General features: G+C 45.2%; 1 protein-coding gene and 1 pseudogene across 1 annotated transcript; both read left to right on the top strand.

Annotated features, from left to right (window-relative positions):
* The first annotated feature begins 1,005 nt into the window (after positions 1 to 1,005).
* On the top strand, positions 1,006 to 5,894 carry Nanog (Nanog homeobox). The gene is made up of 4 exons (XM_087214232.1): positions 1,006 to 1,138; positions 2,702 to 3,000; positions 4,071 to 4,157; positions 4,774 to 5,894. Exons 1-4 carry the CDS (start codon positions 1,006 to 1,008, stop codon positions 5,140 to 5,142), a joined length of 888 nt encoding a protein of 295 aa, XP_087070358.1. The 3' UTR covers positions 5,143 to 5,894.
* Positions 5,210 to 20,114, top strand: LOC101725272 (kinesin-like protein KIF20B; annotated as a pseudogene).
* The last annotated feature ends 793 nt before the right edge of the window (positions 20,115 to 20,907 follow it).

The raw sequence follows: 20,907 nt of genomic DNA, 5'->3' as shown, positions 1-20,907 counted from the left end.
AGAACCACTGAGCTAAATCCCTGGCTAAACTTAGTCGTTTGGAACACAGGGTCCTGACAGAATTTTCATTAAGAGCGTAAGTATTGAGTAGTTAGCATTTTCTCTTGTTTAATTTCTACACCAACACAGAGAAGGTATTTTTGTCCCTACTTATAAACACACTGAGATGTAGCCAGGTACAGTGAGCGGCACACAGGCACCTGTAATCCAGCTTCTCAAGAGGCTGAGGCAGGAGGATCACCAGTTCTAGGCCAGCCTGGGCAACCTAGCAAGACCCTGACTCAAAATGAAAAATAAAAAGGTCTGGGGGGTGCAGCTCTATGTATAAGCCCTGGTTCAGTCTCCAGTACGGGAAGGAAACAACTGATGTCTCTGAGAAAGATTTACTAAAGTAGATGAGCAAGAGCCTATGTAGTAATTTGTATATAAAAACCAACTACAAAAAAACCCTACAACAAACAAGCAAGAAAGAAACAAACACACCCTAATTACTAGCTTCTCATGATCGGCAGGTGGGCCGGCCGCCGAGGTAACGCCGGAGTGCCGGTGGAAAGCCTGGCTTCGCCTTTCTCAACTCTGAAAAACAAGAAGGAACTGGCCGGAATGTAGCTCCGTGGTGCTGCCGCCTGCCTCACAAGCTCAAGGCCCCGAGTTCGAGCCCCATACAAAAAAAAAAAGAAGGTCTGAGGTCGAATTGCAAATCCCTAACCGGTCAGAGGGCCCCCGGCCCTGGGCCTTGCGCCCCAAAGCCAGGCAGTTCCGGGGACGGACGGGGCTCCCCTGGGGTACGGGGAGGGGAGAAGCCTCGGACCCCGCTGGGCTCGGCCCGCCCGCCTGGCCGCGTCGCCCAGGTCTCTGCATGACAATGCGCGGTGCCCGCGGCAGACTGGGTCCCGGGAAGCCCGGGGCGTGTGGAGGGCGGGGCGCCGAACGCCTATAAACTCCGCACGGGCGGGCGCCCGGCCCAGCTCCGGCCTCGGCACCGAGACCTCTCTCCCCTTCGCTATGAGTGCGGCCGCGGCCTGCGCCCCGGGCCTCTCCGACTCCGAGGCGGCCGACAACGGGAAGCCCGCGCCCCGGCCCCCAGACGCCCACAGCTGCCCGCCGCCGCCCGCCCCAGTGCCCCCCGCCGACGCCGGTAAGGACCCTCCGATCACCGACCCCAACCTAGCGGGGTGCTGCGCTCCCGGGTCTGCTGGGCCCAGCCTCAGGGTGACAGCCAGCCGACCCGGAGTCCACACCCGCGCTCGGATTCCAAACCCACCCTGGCCGCACAACGTGTGGTGTATTTCAGCATTTTATAGACATATATGCTTCTACGTTTTTTAAAAATTTACTTTATTGTTTTGAGGTGGGGTCTTGCTCTGTCAGGCTGGCCTTGAACCCAATATGTAGCCCAGGCTGACCTGGAACTGGGGGATGCTCCTTCTGCCTCAGCCTCCCGAGTGCTGGGAGTGTAGGTGTGCACCACCACACCCTGCCTTGCTTTTCTAAACTTGTCTCTGCCACCTCAAGTGTAGCAAACAGCGCTGAGCTGTGGGCAGTGACTTGGGAAGGGCCAGGGGCCAGATCTCCGCAAACCCAGGCCAAAGCTTTGACTTGGCTTGGTTTCAGATCCTGGCTCAGCTACTTCAGTGAGTCTCAGGGTTGAGTTTTGTCTTATTCTGGTTTTCGGTGATGGGAATTGAACCCAGGTCTGCACACTGAGCTACCCCCCAGCCCTTTTTTGATTAAGACCTTAAGTTGCCCAGGCTGGACTAGAACTTGTGATCCTCCTGGCTCAGCATCTCAGTGCTGGGATTACAGGGCTGTGCCACTAGGCTCAGCTGTCATTATTTAATTTGTCTCACTTCTAGTGCTCAGCTAATTTGCTTTTTAGATTACTGGCAAGAAGCAGGATGTGGTAGACTTTTTTCCCCTGTTACCAGGGATCAAACTCAGGACCTTGCACTTGAGAGGCAGGCATGGCACCACTGAGCTAAATCCCCGGCCCTATGGTAGACTTTTTTGCTGTCGTAATCCCTGTCCATTTATTCAGTGACTACAGAGTGTAACTGGAGTTGGAACAGAGAACAATTCGCCGTGCAAATGAGTGCTAGTAGTGCTGAGGCTGAGGTTGCCTGGCACGCACCAAAAAATAAAATGAAACGCTTGTAAAATGAGGGTGGTTAAAACACTTTGTTATTCTACAGAAGTTGGCAGTGTTCAGGGTTGGATGAGAAAAAAAGGAGCCGGGCTTGGTGGGGCAAGCCTGTAATTCCAGCAGTTGGGAGACAGAGGCAAGAGGATCACTGCAAGTTTGAGGCCGGCTTGGTCTACATCCTGGGTTTGAGGTCAGCCTGCATAGTAAAACCCTGTCTCAAAAAACCCGTGGGGGAAAAAAAGTTGAGCCAAGTATGGTGGGTACAAGCCTGAAATCTCAGCACCCAGGAAGGCAGGAGGGTCCCAAGTTTGAGCACAGCCTGGACAAACAGTAATTTAGCTAGACCTTGTCTCAAAATCAAGTAGAATTGGGATGGGGAATTAGCTCAGCGGCACTGCGCCTGCCTTGCAAGTGCAAGGTCCTGAGTTCCATCCCCAGTAACAACAATAACAACAAAAATTCAAAGAGAATCAAGATGGTACTCACTGCCTAGGTCTAAGGTTGGAAGTAGTATGAAAGTGGTTTGAAAAAATATATTTAAGTATTTGAAAACAACAGTTTTGGACCTGGTGTCTCCTTCCTTGTCCCCAGCAGCCTCTTCCCTCCCTTCCTCCATGGACCTGCTTTTGCAGGAGCCCCCCGACTCGTCCACCAGTCCCTGCATTGCCCTGCCCGGCTCCCAGGAGGAGGTCTCGGGGAAGGAGGAGGGTAAAGTCCCGGCGAAGAAGCAGAAGGTTCGCACCGTCTTCTCACAGACGCAGCTGTGCGTGCTGAATGACCGCTTCCAGAGGCAGAAGTACCTCAGCCTGCAGCAGATGCAGGAGCTGTCCAGCCTCCTGAACCTCAGCTACAAGCAGGTGGGGCCTTGGCTGCCCGAAGGAAACCGAAAGGATCCTCTGACCACACAGCAACCTCTGGATGCACCGTGCATACTTTTCCCGCCTTGTGCTTCTTTAGCGTTTTTTGGGTTTTTTTGGTACCAGGAATCGGACCCCGGACCTTGCACTTTCGAGGCAGGCGATGGAACCACTGAGCTAAATCCCCTGCCTTTGTTTTTGTTTTTTGAGACAAGGTCTCACTATGTAGTCAGGCTGGCCACCAACTCACTGGGATCCTTCTGCCTCAGCCTCTCGAGTGCTGGGATTACAGACAGGCTGGCTTCAGTTATGTTAAAAATGGTTTTATCTAGGGCCAGGGATTTAGCTCAGTGGTTCTGCAGCCTGCCTCAGAAGTGCAAGGACCCGAGTTTGATCCCCAGTACCAAAAAAAAAAAAAATGGCTTTATCTGTATTAAAAAGCTCTTTGTCCTATATCAATGGTGGATAGCTTTAAATTTGTATGATGCATTATTGAATTCCAGTTAGATATTTGATCAAATTGGGGGTGGTGCTGGGGATTTAGCTCAGTGGTTCCAGTGCCTGCCTCGAAAGCGCACGGTCCCAAGATCGATCCCCGGTACCAAAAAAAAAAATTTTTTTTAATTAAAATTTTTTTTAAATCTCTGGTGCCAAATACAAATGTACTCATGTTGGGGGGCTGTTACTGCAAACAAGTCCCCACCCACCCAGAACCATACAGATGCTACTAAACAGGCGCTACCACTGAGCTACACCTTCAGTTCCTTTCTGTAAAATTTTTAATTTTGAGACAAGGTCTTGCCCAGGTAGGACTCAAACTTGTGATCCTCCTGCCTCGGCCTCCTTCCTACAGGTGTGTGCCATGGTGCCCTGCTTAGCTGGTTACACTTGTTAAAAACAAAAATGTAGTCAACTGATTGAAGGGCTTGGAAATAACTTTCATAGAACTCAGATTCAAAGGTTTGTTCCTGAGCTTTAGTTCAGCCTGTCCGGAAGGAAATTTCCGTGTCCTGACCCCGAGTACCTCCGCATTATGAGTGTTTTCTCATTCCTGTCACTTCCTGCTGCAGGTCAAGACTTGGTTCCAAAACCAGAGAATGAAATGTAAGCGGTGGCAGAAAAGCAACTGGCCGAAAAACAGCAGCAGCATTCCTCAGGTGTCTTGTGGGCTGTCAGTCAGTTTTGCCTTCCCCGGGAGGCCACTTAGCTCCGACTTCCTGTGCCCTTGGAGCTGACTCACCCTCCTCTCCTTGTAGTTTTCTTCGTAGTTTGGTTGCTTTTTTTTTTAAACTGGGCGTGGTGGCTCATGCTGTAATCCAGCCCTTGGGAAGGACTAAAGTTCAAGGCCTACTTGGGCCGCACAGTGAGTTCCAGACAGGCTGACAATCGGTAAACTGTTGATTTGCAAACACGCATGCAGTGCATAAGGACTGGGCTCACCATGGGACTTTGGTACAGGGATGCACCGAAGCTCAGTTCCTTTAGTTCCCCTCTGCGTTCTCCGTGTCTGCCCTCCGTCCGTCCGTAGAGCGTTGCTCTTCGTGTGTGTGCACAAACTATCTCGGGTTCTCCTCCAGCATTTGCACTCAGCTCAGTGTGGGGATCCCAGTCTCCCTGGAGCCCTTCTCTGGGGAGCTGCCTGGGGGGTGAAGGTCACGGTCACCTGTGAAGGTCACTGCCCCCTTGGTGCGCTTTGAGGGCTCCAGGGCAGCTCCCACGTCCAGGCCCTGGGCCATGCGATGCCGCCGCTGCTAATTCGCTCTTTTCTTTCAGAAGGGCCCGGCCCCTGCCGAGTACCCGGGCGCCTGCTCCAACTACGCCCAGGGCTACCTGGTGAACACGTCCGGGAACCTCCCCGTGTGGGGCAACCAGACCTGGAACAACGCGGGGTGGAGCAGCCCCTCCTGGGGGAGCCCCTCCTGGAACGCGCAGTCCTGGTGCCCCCAAGCCTGGAGCGCGCCGCTGCCCGGCTTCGGGGAGGAAGCGCTGCAGCCCTGCCTACCCTTCCCGCAGAACTTCCCCGCCAGCGACTTGGAGGCTGCGCTGGAAGCAGTGGGGGACAGCTACAAGTACCTCAGTACCCCCCAGTCCTTGGATCTGTTCCTGAACTACCCCACGAACCCGCAGCCCGGAGACCTGTGAGGGCGGACGCTTCCTTCCCGCCCCGCCCCGCCCCTCCGTGTAGGACTGTGCTGTGTTTTGGGGGAGGATGTGTCGCTGTGCCCGTGGGGACAGCTTGGGGTGTGCAGTAGGCCTGGAGTCTGACCGAGGAGCCTTTGGTGAGCTGCCCTGGGCTGGATACTGAGAGGCAGCTGGAGCGCTGGCCTGGGGGTGGGGGTGGGGTGGAGGTGGACCCACCTCAGGAGCAGGAGCTATGAAAACTCCGTTTTCTGTGAGCGAGCGCGCGCGCGGTCTGCCTCCGGGGTAGGGTGCTTGCCCCGCATGCGCACTTGAGGCCCTGGCTTACATCCCTGGAACTGCAGAAACACCCTTTACTTTCTTGGGTGGAACTTGGATGGAACCCGAGGCCTTCACATTGAGCTGCATTCCCACCCCACTCCCCTTTTGCAACAAGGTCTTGCTGAGGGTCTTAATTTCTCAAAACTGGGCTTGAGTCTGGGATCCCCCTGCCTCAGCCTCTCAAAATGCTGGGATTCCTGGTGTGTGTCACCACATCCGGTTATAAATAAATACGAATCATTTGATCCCAGTACCCCCCAAAATATAAATAAATATATTAAGAGTCAGTTGTTCAGGTGAAGAGTTAAATTACATTTCCTGCACTGGTCCCTCCCCCCTTGGGCTCTGGGTTTATTGCGGCCTCTGTTGTGTTTGTAAAAATGTCTTGGCACTGCTTGCTGATGGTTTGTGTTGGGCTGTGAAGTGCAAATGAATAAAAAAGGACTTTACCTCTGTCTATGCTTGATTTCTTTCACTTGGTGGTTCAATGAGTACAAATTTGGCCAAACACTTGTTTTGGTGGTATTGGGCGTCAAACCCAGGGTCTTCCTGCATTTACCCCATCACTGAAATACACCCCAAGCTCTTTATTTTGAGACATATCACTAAGCTACCCAACTTGGCCTTGAGGCTGTGATCCTCCCACCTCAGCCTCCCATGTAGCTGTGATGACAGTCATGTGCCACCATGCCCTGTTTGTGACACCCCCTTTTTAAAGCAGAGGAAGATACAAGATAACAGGGGCAAGTTTTTCCTAGTCATTTATTTTTCAATGTCTTCCGTCTGTACAATCCAGTTGTCTATCCTGGAGAGAGAAGGGGCTGGGGTAGTTTATGTAAATTGAATTTATGCCAAACCCCGAGGAGCGGTTGTCAGATACTTGGGTGCTTTGGATGCATAGGTTATAGAAGGCACCGAACACGTAAAACCCTCCAGTCACCACTTTTTACAACTAGAATTTCAACAGGATTGAAGGCAACAGGGTCAGGCCATATAGCCCAGCCCTGAACTCACAGTGATCACAGGGAATAAAAAATCATTTTTATGGGTCTACTGAGAACTGGTCGGGCACTGCGTCGAGGGGCGGGCAGCTGGGAGCTGAGGACGTTCGGTCTGGTGCTTCGCAGCTGGACAGTGGCAGCCCACCCGCCGGATAAGTGGATAAGTAACGGCACAGGTGTTGGGGACTGGGGGCCGAAGGGGCAGCCGCAGGGGACCCCGCATGCCCTCTGAGCTGGGGGAGTGACTCCTGCGGCCTTCGGTGGTCACCCAGGTCCCCGCCTGGGGCCGGCCCGGTCTTGTCCACTGAGTCCCGGAGCCCGCGCCAGCCTCGGCTTGCCCAGCAGGAGCTCGGCCCTGTCTGTGCTCTGCTTTTGGGCAATTCGCCCCTCCAGTCGCTGTGCCCGGCTGTGGGACCTGGCCTTGAAGTCCTTTCGCAGATGCTTGGGCCTTTCAGATTCCCCAGAACAACCTTTCCCGCCCGGCAGGCGGGGCGTCTCCAGCTGCTGTGGCTCAGGCTCGGGGTGAGCCGCACACCGGGACCCATTCAAATGCCAACCTCTCCGCAGCCTTCCTCGAACTCACTTCCTGGCCCCAGGCCTTTGTCTGCCCGGCTTGGCTTCTTTATTTCACAAATTCCCTTTGTCTCTGGCTCCAGGCGAAGCCGGCTCGGCCCCAGGAAACGGCAATATTTACCAACAGCTCCCCGTTTTCCTGCCTCCGTCTGGCAGCTGTCTGCCTGTGCTTTTCAGCTTTAATCCTGGCCCGCTTTCCCCTGCAGACCCCGGGCTCCCTGAAGAGCGGGATTATTCACACTGCAGAGCCTGGCGTCCCGGAGAGGGTGGCAGTCAGCGCCCAGCGAAGCCTTGCATTCAGCTCTGGGCTCAGCTCCTAATTCGCTCAGGTTCAGAACAGCAGAAATCAGGCTGAAAACCAAGACAAACTGAATGTTTGAAACTACAGTAAAGCCACAGGCAGAATGTTGAAAGTAACCTGTGCCTCCCCGGGGGAGAGGAGGGAAGCGGACCCTCCCGGGGCCGGTGGTGAATCTGGCGTTGGTCTCCCTCCTGCCTTACCTCGGGTAGTTAACAGTCCTGGCAATCCTGCGGCCAAGAAAGGGATAAGCTGAAAAGCCTCACTTTAAATTCCCACCTTTCTGAAAACCCTGTGTTTTCCTTGGGAGTCGGGGGGGGGGCTGTTTTCTGTTTGTTTTGGTTTGGTTTGGTTGTTTGGGGCAGTACTGGGGACTGAGCACAGGGCCTTCACATTAAGCTAGATCACTCTGCCCCTTTCTTTCTTTTCTTTCTTTTTTTTGAGTCAAGGTCTTGCCAAGTCCCTAAATTGTCCAGGCTGGGTACAAACTCAAGACTCTCCTGCCTCAGCCTCCCACAATGCTCAGATTACAGGCCTGTGCCCCACCACGCCTGTACTGAATGACAAAAGTCACAGAAGACGCAGGCTCTCAGGAGGCTGAGTTGGGAAGACAGCAAGTTCAAGCCCAGCCTGGACAATTTAGCAACTTAGGAAGACCCTGTCTCAAAATAATAAAAATAAAGAAAAAATAGAAAGGGCAGAGGCTGTGGCAGCTGTGCAGGCCCAGGCTTCCATCCCCAGTGCTGCAAAACAATGCCACAAGTACAAGAGTCACACAGGAGATGCTCAGATCTAATCAACGACCTGAATTTTCCCTTGTGTCAGAAATGCTTTGGGGGCCGGCGAGGCCAGGGAGCCCCTTCCAGGCTGTGCCCGGATCTGTGCACCATGGCCTGCTTCTGTAAATAAGGAAGGAGAGGGTTGGAAGGGCGGGAGGGGAATGGGGAAAAAGGAGCAAGATCTATCATGAGCAGGCGCAAATTCTCTCTGATGAATGCGATCACTATGTATCCCTAAAATGGGCCAACAAAATTTGTATTGTTTCTTTTAAAAAAAAGTACTGACATGATGTGGTCTGGACCTATAGCCCTGGCCTCTGGGAGGACTGAAGATGAATTTGAGGCCAGGATGGACTACACAGAGGTGCAATCTCAAGACAGAGACAGGGCCGAGGATTTAGCTCAGTGGCTCTGTACCTGCATTGAAAGCGCAAGGTCCTGAGTTCGATCCCCGGTACTGAAAGAAAAAAAAAGAGACAGAGGCCGGGTGTGGTGGCTCACACCTGTCATCCCAGCACTCAGGAGGCTAAGGCAGGACAATCACAAGTTCACAGCTAGCCTGGGATACATAGTGAGGGCAAGGCCAGCCTTGACTACAAAGCAAGACCCTGTTTGTAAATAAATAAGTAAATAAATATAAATAAAAAGAGAGACAGAGGAGCAGAGAGAGGCAGAGAGACAAAGAGAAAAGGTTGCATGGCCCAGACTGGTGCCAAACTCCTCGGCTCAGGTGCTCCTCCTGCACCAGCCTCCAGGGAACCTGGCCTGACAGCCAGGAGCCCTAGAGCCTGGCTTGCGGTAACCACTCTAAGGCGTCCTTTAAACTTCATAAAACAAGATGGGATACCGATATCCCACTATAGACAACCTGGCCCCAGATTCTGGCATCTTAACACAACTTCTATACAAATGTCTTGCCATTTCTGATTGTTACATTTGAGACAGAGTCTCGCTATGTAGTTCAGGCTGACTTTGAACTCACTATGTAGCCCAGGCTGGCCTCAAACCCATGGCGATCCTCCTGCCTCAGCCTCCTGAGTGCTGGGATTACAAGTGTGCACTACCTCCCCCGGCTTTCCAGTCTTTCTTATTTTGAGACAGGGTCTTGCTAGGCAGTCCAGGCTGTGCTGGAACTTGTCATCCTCTTGCCCCAGTTTTCTGAGTAGAATTTTTAATTTTTATTCTTAGTAACTGTTTTCATAGAAGGAAAAAGTGTAGGGGACAGGGGAAGGGGACGTTACCAGAACCTCTGCAGTTAGTCCTGGTCTCCTGCGAGCCACGGCAGCACACGGCGAATTACAGAAAAGGTAGAAAAATGAGACTGAGAAGAAGCTGAGCTTTGGGTCTGATCAGTGCTGCTCTGGGCAGCAAAGACAAAAGCCCCCAGCTTACCACACCTTTTATTCAGTACATCGGGAGAAACAAATGTAACAGATGACTTGCAGAGAGTTCAATAGTTCACATTGGGATAAACAAGGTGTAACGGAAGGCTTGCAGAGAGTTCAGTACATCTTCGGCAAACAAGATGTTAATCAGTCCAAGAACAATGAGGAACTGAGCAGGTGTTTGTTCTCCCAGGATGTTTCTTGTCCTGGAGAATCACAGCATCACTGGATCCACTGAAGTCTCAGTTGTGACCGGAGGCCAAACTGGAGTTATTCTGTAGCTGGGCTGTAGGCAAGAGAACTAGGCTAACCAAATGATTTTTCCCTAGAATTATGTAGCATTGCTCCCAACAAAAAAGGACAGCTTAAGCAACATCGCAGGTTTGGGTTACAGTGGTAAGATTTAGATTCAAATCCTTAAACTGCCGGACCCCAAACCCTGGCTCTCATCCTGCAGCTGTTTCCCACTGGCTCCTAATCTGAGTTCCTGTTTCAGGTGACTTTGCCACCTCGGAAATCCCTTCCCCAGTGCAGGGAATAAAACACAAAAAGAAGTCTGTTACTCCTCAAAATAACGGTCTAGCTGGGCGTGGTAGCACACACCTGTAATCCTAGCACTTGCGGGGCTGAAGCAGGAGGATTCCTACAAGTTCTAGACAAGCCTGGGTTATATAGAAAAAAATCACATCTTCTTTATCCATTCATCTGTGATGGGCATATGGGCTGTTTCCAAGACTTAGCTATTACAAATTGAGCTGCTATAATCATGGGTTGTGTATATATCACTGTACTGTGATGCTTTTAACTCTTTGAAGAAAATATGAAGAAGAGGAATGGCTGGGTCAAATTGAACCTCTAGTTTTACTTTTTTGAAAAATCTCCACACTGATTTCCACAGTGGTTGCACCAGTCTACACTCCCACCACCTGTGGAGAAGGGTTCCTTTTTCTCCCACAGCCCCATCAGCATTTGTTATTAGTTGATTTATTTATTTATTTATTTATTTATTTGGACCAAGGATCAAATGGGACCTTGTGCTTTCAAGGCAGGTGGCAGAACCACTGAGCTAAGTCCCCTGCCCTTGGCTGATTTTTTGACAATTTCTTGATAACAGCCATTCTTTCTGGAGTGAGATGGAATCTCAGTGTTGTTTTAATTTGCATCTCTCGAATGACCAGTGACAGGGCCTGGGATTTACCTCAGTGGCACCACGCCTGCCTTGCAAGCACAAAAACCTGAGTTCAAGCCCCAGTATGGAAAAAAACAAAAACAAAAACCAAATGACCAGTGACATTGAACATTTTTTCATATATCTGTTTGCTGTTTCTACTTCATCTGAGAAATATCTGTTCATTTCAGATGCCTATTTTTGGATTGGGTCTTTAAATTTTGGGGGGGAGGTGTCTCTTTTTTGAGTTATTTATATATTTATATATATATATTTTAGATAGTAGTCCTTTGTCTGATAAATAGCTGGTAAAATTTTTCCTGTGCTATGGGTTGTCTCTCTGTTAGTGATTTCTCTTGCTGTGCAAAAGCTTTTAAATAAGATGAGGTATCAGTTGTTGATTCTTGTTTTTTTCTTTTTTTCTCTCCTTACCAGAGATTGAACTCAAGACCTTGTGCTTTTGAGGCAGGAGCACTGCCACTGAGCTAAATCCCTGGCCCAGTTGTTGACTCTTTGTAGTATTTCCTGTGTGCTCTGGGTTTTGGTCATGAAGTCTTTGCCTACTCCTATGTCCTCAAGCATTCTACCTATTTTCTCTTCCAGTAGATTTAGTGTTTCTGTTTTAATACTTAGATCTTTGATCCATTTCAATTTTAGTTTAGTGCACGGTGAAAGATATGGGTCTGGTTTTAATCTTTTTTTTTTTTTTTTTTTTGGTACCAGGGATCGAACTCAGGTCCTTACGCTTGCGTAGCAGGCAGTGAAACCACTGAGCTAAATCCCCGGCCCTTAATCTTTTTTTTTTTGAGACAAGGTCTTGATTTGTAGTCCAGGCTGGCCTAGAACTCGAGGCAATTCTCCTGCCTCTGCTTCCCACGTGCTGGGATTATAGGTGTGCACCGTCACCCTGGGCTGGTTTTACTCTTTGGCATGTGGAAAACCAGTTTCCCCAGCACTATTTATTTATTTATTGGTAACCAGGGCTCAAACTCAGGACCTTGTGCTTGCAAGGCAGGCATGGCACCACTGAGCTAAATCCCCTGCCCAGCCAGCACCATTTACTAAAGAAGCTATCTTTTTTCTAGTGAAGGTGTTTGGCTCCTTTGTCAAAGATGGTGGCTGAGTACGTTTGGAATTCTTTCTGCATCTTCTGGTCTGTTCCATTGATCCTCAGGTCTGTTCTTTTAATAGTACCATGCTGTTTTTATCACAATAGTTTTGTAGTATACTTTAAAGTCAGGGATTGTGACACCCCCTGCCTTGCCTTTGTTGCCCAGAATCACCTTTGCTATTCTACCACTTTTCTGTTTCCTTATAAATTTTAGGATTTTTTATATTCCTTTTGTTTGTTTATTTTTCCCAGTATCGGGGTTCAAACTCAGGACCTTTCACTTGCCAGGCAGACATGCCACCACTGAGCTAAATACCCAGCCCAGGATTGTTTTTTCTAATTCTGAGATATGCTGTTGGAATTTTGATTGGGATTGGATTAAATCTGTATAATAATTTTGGAAGTATGGTCATTTTTCACTATTTTGGTTCTTCCTACCCAAGAAAAGGGGGTATCTTTCCATTTTCTGATATCCTCTTCAATCTCCTTTTTCAGAGTTCTGTAGTTTTCAATGTAAAGGTTTTTACTTCCTTCATTAGATTGATTCCTAGGTATTTCATGTTTTGAATGCTATTTTGAAAGGTGTTGTTTCCCTAATTTCTCTCTCAGTGAGTTTGTTATTTATGTACAAGAAGGGTGCTGATTTTTGAGTGTTCACTTGGTATCCAGCTATGCTAATGAATTTGGTTATTAAATCTAGATGTGTTTTGGTAGTTTTTGGGGTCTTCTATGTAGAGTATCATGCCATCCACAAATAATTATAATTTCACTTTTTCCTTTCCTATCTTTATTCTTTTTGGTTTGTTTGTTTGGTGCCTGGGATCGAACTCAGGTCCTTGCGCTTGTGCAGCAGGCGGTGAAACCACTGAGCTTAATCTCCGACCCATATTCTTTTTTTTTTTTTTTTTTTTCTTTTTGTACAGGAGATGGAACTTGGAACCTTGCGCTTGCGAGGCAGGTGGTGGAACAACTGACACTGGCCCTATTTAGAATTTTTATATCTTCTTGATTCAGCTTTGGTAATATCTGTGTATCTAGGAATCTATTTCTTCTGTGTTTTCCATCTTGTTAGAGTATAGTTTCTCCAGGTAGGTATTGACGATCTTCTGGATTTCTGCAGGACCTGTTGTAATTTCACCCTTTTTTTAGTAAATGTGCTACCAAAGCGAGCACGTATTTCTTTTTTTTTTTGGTACTGGGGATCAAACTCGGGTCCTTGGCTTGCGCACCAGGCAGTGAAACCACTGAGCTAAATTCCCAGCCCTTTTCTTTCCTTTTTTTAAAGTGTCCATACCTTTTTTTTTTTGGTACCGGGGATGGAACTCAGGACCTTGGGTTTGCAAGGCAGGCAGCGGAACCACTGAGCTATATCCCCGGCCCCTCCTTTCCTTTTTCTGATAAAGTTGACTAAGGGTTTGTCAATTTTATTTAATCTTTGAAAAGAACCAACTTTTTGGGCTGGGGATTTAGCTCGGTGGTGCCACCACCTGCCTCGCAAATGCAAGATCCTGAGTTCCATCCCCGGTACCAAAAAAAAAAAAGAACCAACTTTTTGATTCATTGATACACTGTATTGTTTTCTTAGTGTCCATTGCATTAATTTCTACTCTGATCTTTATAATTTCCTTCCTCATATGAGCTTTGGCCTTGACTAACTCTTCTTTTTTAGAAGACTGAACTTCAAATTAGGTTATTTGAGCTTGCTCTGTTTTTCTGATATGAAAATTCACTGCTATAAATTTCCCTTGCAGAACTGCTTTCATTGCATCCCATAATGGTATGTTCAGTTGGCATTATTGTTTAACTATTTAAACTGTTGAAGCCAGGTGTGGTGGCACAGGCCTGTAATCCCATCACTTGGATCACTATGAGTTCAGGGGCAGTTTGGGCTACATAGTAAGTGCAAGGCCAGCCTGAACTCCATAGTAAGATGCTGGCTCAACCCCTCCCCCCCAAAAAAGTTTAATTTCATCTGTGAGCCATTGGTTGTCCAGGAGGGTGTGTTTATGAACTACTTGTGGTTTCTTTTGCCACTGAATTCCAATTTCATCAAACTATGGTTTGATAATATGCATGGAATAATTTTAATTTCTTTGCATTTACTTAACCATGTTTTATGAGCTCGTATGTGGTCTATTTTGGAGCAAGTCCCATGTGCAGCTCAGAAGAATATGTATTTTGTAGTTCAGGTTGCTTTTTTTTTTTTTCAGTACTGGGGATCGAATTCAGGACCTTGCACTTGTGAGGCAGGCTCGGCACCACTGAGCTAAATCCCCAGCCCAAGAATGTTTTGATGTAGTGGGGTACAATATTCTATAAACCTCTACTAAGTCCATTTGTTCAAAAGTTTGGTTCAGTTATGATATTTCTGTGTTGATTTTTTGGTCTAATTGATCTGTCTACTTGTGACAGGGAGGTATTGAGGTCCCCACTACAATTGTATTAGTGCTTATTTGATTTTTCATGTCCATTAATATATAGAGAACTGGGGACCTTGTGCTTTTGAGGCAGGAGGTGGAACCACTGAGCTAAATCCCCGGCTACATTTATGGTTGTTATCTCTTCTTGGATTGTTCCCTTTACAAGGATGTAGTGACCTTCTGTGTCTCCCTTGATTGGTCTTGGCTTGAAATCCACTTTGTCTGCAAGTAGAACAGCTACCCCTGCTTTTTTTCAGATTCCTGTCACATGGAGTATTGTTTTCCATCCTTTGACTTCCAGTCTGTGAATATTTTTTGTGTGTGTGTGTGAATATTTTTTTGAGTTACATGTGTTTCTTGTACATAGCATATTGTTGGATCTTGTTTTTTGATCCATTCCGCCAGTCTGTTTCTTTTGATTGTTGAATTGAGACCATTTACATTGATGGTTATAACTGATATGTGTTGACTTATCCTTGTCATGTTATTTTCTTGTTGTTTGCACCTTTTCTTTCCCCTCTGTTTAATTACTTGCCTTGCCTGGTGGATTCATTCTGTTGGCATTTATGGAGTTGTAATCCTTGTTGTTTCTTTGTAGAATGTTCTCCCGAACAGTTTGGAGTGCTGGTTTCATGGTCATAAATTTCTTCAGGTGCTCTTTGTCATGGAAGTATCTTAGCTTTCCATCAATTTTGAAAGATAGTTTTGTGGGGTACTTAATCTGGGTTGGAGGTTATTTTCTTTAAGGCTTGAAATATTTCAGTCCAATCTCTCCTTGACTTGAGGATTTGTGTTGAGAAGTCTGATGTAATTCTGATGGGCTTTCCTTTATAAGTGAATTGTTTCTTTTCTCTTACAGCTTTTAATATTCTGTTCTTGTGATGTAAGAAACCAAAAGTGTAAATAAGGATCAAAATGTATAATAGAGGGCTGGGGATTTAGCTCAGTGGTTCCAGTGCCTGCTGTGCAAGCACAAGGTCCCAAGTTCGATCCCTGGTACAAAAAAAAAAAAAATGTATAATAGATAATGTGAAATAGGAAGAAAAGCTCCAAAGGGGAAGAGCAAGTAGGAGGCATAAGGGAAAGGAATGAAGGAAAAGGAATAAATACGAGAAAAGGAAAAAAACAGAAACAAAGTTTTTGTAAATAGGGAGGAGTGGAGAGGTTGATGGGAGGGCAGGGGAATGGGGAAAAAAATAAGAACCAAGATATATCATGTAAAGGTACAAATTTCCAATGATGAATGTCATCATGTTGTATACCTAAAATGTACCAATAACATTAATGAAAAAAAAATTGTGTTTTTTTTGGGGGGGGGGCGGGTACCAGGGATCGAACTTGGGAACTTGTGCTTGCAAGGCAGGTGGCAGAACCACTGAGCTAAATCCCCGGCCCCTAAAAAAATTCTGTTCTTCTGCTGAATTTTTGGAATTCTGAGTATTATATACCTTGGGGTAAATTTTTTGATCATGGTTAATTGGAGTTCTATATGCTTTACTTATCTGTATGTCAAATTCTTTTCCCCTTACGGGAAGTTTTTTGCCATCACTTCTATGAACAGGTTTCTTTATGTCATTTGAGCTATTTCCTGCCTTTTCACTGACTCTGATCAATCTTTTCATCATTTAGCAGCTGTTGATTTTTTGTAGCCCCTTGCTATTTTTAAGAAATCTTTCTTTTCATGATTGCTAACTATAATCAGGTCTTCTATATTCTGTTCTCACACTGGATCATTCTGCTGTGTATTACTTTAAATGGAATTTTTTTGGTTTTTTTAATGGAATTTTTAACCTCTTGGATATCTACTTGAATCTGTTTCATGGATTCCATTTCTTTCCTATGTTGGTCATTCATGGTTTCCATCATTTCCCTAAGCTCCTCTATTTTTTTTTGTCTGTATCTGCTCTAGATCAGTAACCATGTTCTTCATTATGATCATCATCTCTATAGTTATCTGATAAATTATTTGTGATTTGATTTTTTTCTAGTCTCATTCATCTGCTTTGTTATTTCCACTGTTACCACTTCAGAGAACCTAGGTGGATGGCTTTCAAATTGTTCCACCTCATTGACCTTGGGTTTCCCTTTGGTAAGCTGAAAATCTGGGGTTTCATCTTGCTTGTGTTTTTTCATTTTTTAAAAATTTTAATTCCTAGGTTAATGCTTATAAATTGCCAATGTCCACTAGCTTTATTGCTAGTATTTAGAACCTTATGAAATGACCACTTCTCAGAGATGTCTTCCACGTATAGCTAGCTTTTGGGTTTTGTTTTGTTTTGTTTTGTTTTTGGTACTGGGGATCAAACTCGGGTCCTTGAGCTTGCAAGGCAAGCGACAGAACCAGTGAGCTAAATCCCCGGCCCTAGCTTTTGGGTTTTGAATCTGTTGCAAGATCCTATGTCTTCGATTTAATGAGGATGAGATATTGTTGCCTATTTGGCCTAGCCACTAGTTCTTTGGCAGTGGCCTATAATATTGTGTTTTGTTTGTTTGTTTTTGTTTTTTGGTACTAGGGGTGGAACTCAGGACCTTGCTCTTGCAAGGCAGGCAGTGACACCATTGAGCTAAATCCCCAGCCCTATAATATTGTTTATGACCCTCACGTAATCTCAGTCTTGGCGTACCAGGAAGAACAACTGATTTAAACAATCCTGTCACCTTGACTAAAGTAGTACAATCAGCAATAACAACAGCACCAAACACAACCTAGAAAATGACAAACTATGGTAACTATTAATTTTCCACCTTTAACCATATGAACTGTGTTTGTGGCTATATAACAAACTCTAAGAAAATCCAGAAAATTGGACACCTCAACATGGTGATTTTATCCTCAGGGGAGAAAATTTAAAAGGGTTTAGGGAGAAAAAAAATAGAGAAATAGAAGAAGAGAAAGAGATTAGAAGCAAGGCTAAAGGGCAAAGAAAAATTACACAAAATTCAGGAAACTGGTGAAGAAGACAGGAGAGAAAGAGAGAAGGAAGAAATAAAAACAAGAACCAAACGCAGCAACAACAACGAAAGCTGGAAACAATGTTCAGACTCCTAAAAATAAGAACAAACCATCAAGAAAAAAGAATGCAAAACAAAAGAAAACAAAAACAAAAACAAACAAAGAAAGAAGAACAAAAAAGGAGATGGTCTTCAGGAAGAGAATTTGCCAGACACACAATTACACCCTTCAAGTAATAATCTTTTGGTAAGTAAGCAGGTTAAAGAATGTCATATTCAAGAGGTCAGTAGGGAAAGTTCTTTCCACTCTAGTATTGATCCCTGGTACCATTTGGGAAGAATGTAAGGAAACTGTTAAGGCCTCCTCCAAAAAAAGTCATAAGATCCAGGAACTACAACAACAAATTGAAAAACTACAGGCAGAAATAAAAGGGTATAGAGATGAAAACAATGTACTAAAAGTAAAGCACAGAGAGCTTCAGAATCACGATGATCTACAAAAAGAAAAAGAAAATCTTTTTGGTTTTTTTTTTGGACCGGGGATCAAACTCGGGTCCTTGCACCTGTGGGGCAGGCGGCGGAACCACTGAGCTAAATCCCCGGCCCCCTGAAAGAGAAAATCTTATATAGCAGCAGAAAGAAAAACTGCAAGAGAAAAATGTTAGTCTTGTCAAGTACAGCTTGTAGTTGAAGGAAAGAAAGCACTTTCAGAGCTGACACAAGATGTTATTTGTTACAAGGCAAAAAATAAAAGAACTTGAAACAATCCTAGAGGCTCAGAAAGATGAATGTAGTCATTTAACTAAGAGCAAGACATTTTGGTAAAAGAATCTGTCATCTCAAAGCTAGAAGAAAATCTGAAAGAATTTCAAGCAAATCTTAATGATTCTATCAAAAACACCAAAGATTTAAGTGAAAAGGAACTTAAGTTGAAAGAAGAAATCACATGGTTAACCAATAATTTGCAGGATCTGAACCATTCACTTCAATTAAAGGAAGAAGAAAAAAGAAGCCAACAGACAAGAAACAGAAAAATTGAAAGAGGAATTCTCTTAGGGCCGGGGATTTAGCTTAGTGGTTCTGCTGCCTGCCTCACAAGCACAAGGTCCCAAGTTCAATCCCTGGTACCAAAAAAAAAAATTAGAATAAAAAAGAAAGAAAGAAAGAAAGAAAGAAAGAGGAACTCTCTGCAAGTTCTGCTCTCACCCAATGTCTGAAAGCAGATCTTCAGAGAAAAGAAGATTATGCTGAGCTGAAAGAGAAACTGACTGATGCCAAAAAGCAGATTGAACAAGTACAGAAAGAGGTATCTGTAATGCGGGATGAGGAGAAATTACTGAGGACTAAAATAAATGAGCTAGAGAAAAAGAAAACTCAGTGTTTTCAGGAAATAGATAGGAAACAGCAAACGATTCAGCAGCTCAAGGAGCAGTTAAGTGACTAGAAAGTGGAAGAAGCTGTACAGCAATATGAGAGAGTGTGCAAAGAAGAGGCATTTTATGATCTAAATGTTAAAGAGAAAATGATTAAAGACATGTGAATGACACTCGAGGAACAAGAACGAACTCAAATAGAACAAATCAAATTCCTGAGGCAAAATTAGAGGAAGCAGAAAGGTTGGCCACAGAATTGGAAAAATTGAAAGAAAAATGCAAAGATCTGGAAACCAAAAATAATTGTAAGAAATTTTAATAATAGAAATTTTGTAATAGAAAATTTGAGGATGATACAGACATACTTCACAGAAAGTTCAGTAAGCTACAAGACGAATTGCAGGAATGTGAACAGAAATATAAAGCTGATAGAAAGAAATGCTTAGAAGAAAAAATGATGCTAATCACTCAAGCAAGAGAAGCTGAAAATCTACGAAACAAAGAGATGAAAAATATGCTGAAGACACGGAATGTTGTTTAAAGTAACAAAATGAAGTGGAAGTACTGACAGCACAGCTAGCAGAGAAAAATAGTGACCTTCAGAAGTGGGGAGAAGAACAAGATTACTTTGTTGCTGCTTTAAAAATACAGCTGAATGCCAGGGATTTAGCTCAGTGGTTCTGGTGCCTGCCTTGCAAGCACAAGGTCCTGAGTTTGATCCCTGGTACCAAAAAAAAGAAGAAAAAGAAATACAGCTGAAAACACTGATCTCCAGTAATATACAGAAAGATAATGAAATTGAGCAGTTAAAAAAGAGCACATCAGAGGGTTCTGAAACAGAAAAACAAAGCACAGTCATCAAACCCAGATATACTACTAGTTCAACAGATCCTGCCAGGGTTGAAAATGAACCTCAATCAACAAGTTTTGAAATTTCCAGGAGTTTAGTGGAGGATGGATCAGTGGTTCTTGATTCTTATAAAGTGTCAACAGAAAATGAACAAAGTACTTGATTTCCAAAGCCTGAATTAGAGATGCAGTTTACACCTTTACAGCCAAACAAAATGGCAGTGAAACACCCTGGTTGTGCCACACGAGTGACAGTTAAGAGTTCTAAGGCCCAGAAGAGGAAGAGTAGTGAAATAGAGGAGGACTTGGTGAAATGTGAAAATACGAAGAGTGTTACACCCAGAGCAAATTCTAAGTTCCCTATCTCAGAGACTAGATTCTTCTGACAAAAAGGTTTCTGCCCGTTTATCATCTAAGAAAACATATTCTTTACGGAGTCAGGCACCCACCATTAGCATAAACTTGACCTCTAAGAAAAAAGAAGGGACGCTACAGAAATTTGAAGACTTTTTACAACATTCTCCAACAATTCTTCAATCAAAAACAAAGAAGATAATTGAAACAATGAGCTCTTCAAAGCATTCAAATTTAGAAGGAAAATGTGTCTCAACCAAAAAGAGCAAAAAGGAAATTATACATAAATGAAATTTCGTCTCCTATTGATAAATCTGGCCAAGTGATTTTAGTGGACCAGAAAGTGAAGGAAAGTGACCACCAGATTCTCAAAGGACAACTTCGATCATGAATAGCCAAATAAATCACCTTTGGAGAATGTCTTAATGTAAATTTTATATTCATCATCATTATGACTTGCATCTCAACTTTTTAAAGATAACTATATATTAAGATGCAGGGCCGGGGATTTAGCTCAGTGGTTTCACCGCCTGCTGCGCAAGTGCAAGGACCTGAGTTCGATCCCTGGTACCAAAAAAAAAAAAAAGATGCATTACATCCTTCTGTATAGAGATGGCTGTTTTATACATAGTATAATTTTGATTCAATAAATAAATCAATAATAATTTTAAAAAACAGGAGCAGGAATTTAGCTCAGTGGTGTCGCCGCCTGCCTCACAAGCGCAAGGACCAGAGTTTGATCCCCGGTACCAAAAAAAAGAAAAAAGTTCACTTCAGGACTGTCTGTGCTGTCACTGGTAGACAAAGTGGGCAGACAGATCCATGGTTTTCTTTTTTTGGTACAGGGGATTGAACTCAGGACCTTGTGCTTGCGAGGCAGGTGGCAGACCATTGAGCTAAATCCCCGGCCCCATGTTTATTAATCCCAACAAGCTAGCCATTGATTTATGGCAGGGTAGCAGACAATCCCAGCAATCCTGCACCTTTACTTCTGAAGTTCAGGCTAGTTTCTGGCTGTGAGCCTGGAACCACATTTGTTCAGCCTGCAATACTCTGTGTGCCTCCTGCTGGCTTGAAATGGGCTCCCTGACCTCCTGCTTACTTGAACTTGGTTCCACCTCATCCTAACATGGAAGCTGCTGGATAGAGCCAGCCTACAGCTGCTCTGAGTTCTGAGCTCAGTT

The sequence above is a fragment of the Heterocephalus glaber genome, unplaced genomic scaffold, assembly GCF_053883595.1.
Source record: "Heterocephalus glaber isolate CG9 unplaced genomic scaffold, H.glaber_assembly_v1.0 deba00001444, whole genome shotgun sequence".
Lineage (NCBI taxonomy): Eukaryota > Metazoa > Chordata > Mammalia > Rodentia > Bathyergidae > Heterocephalus > Heterocephalus glaber.
Note: the sequence above shows the minus strand (reverse complement) of the source record. Positions and strands in the feature narration are given on the sequence as shown.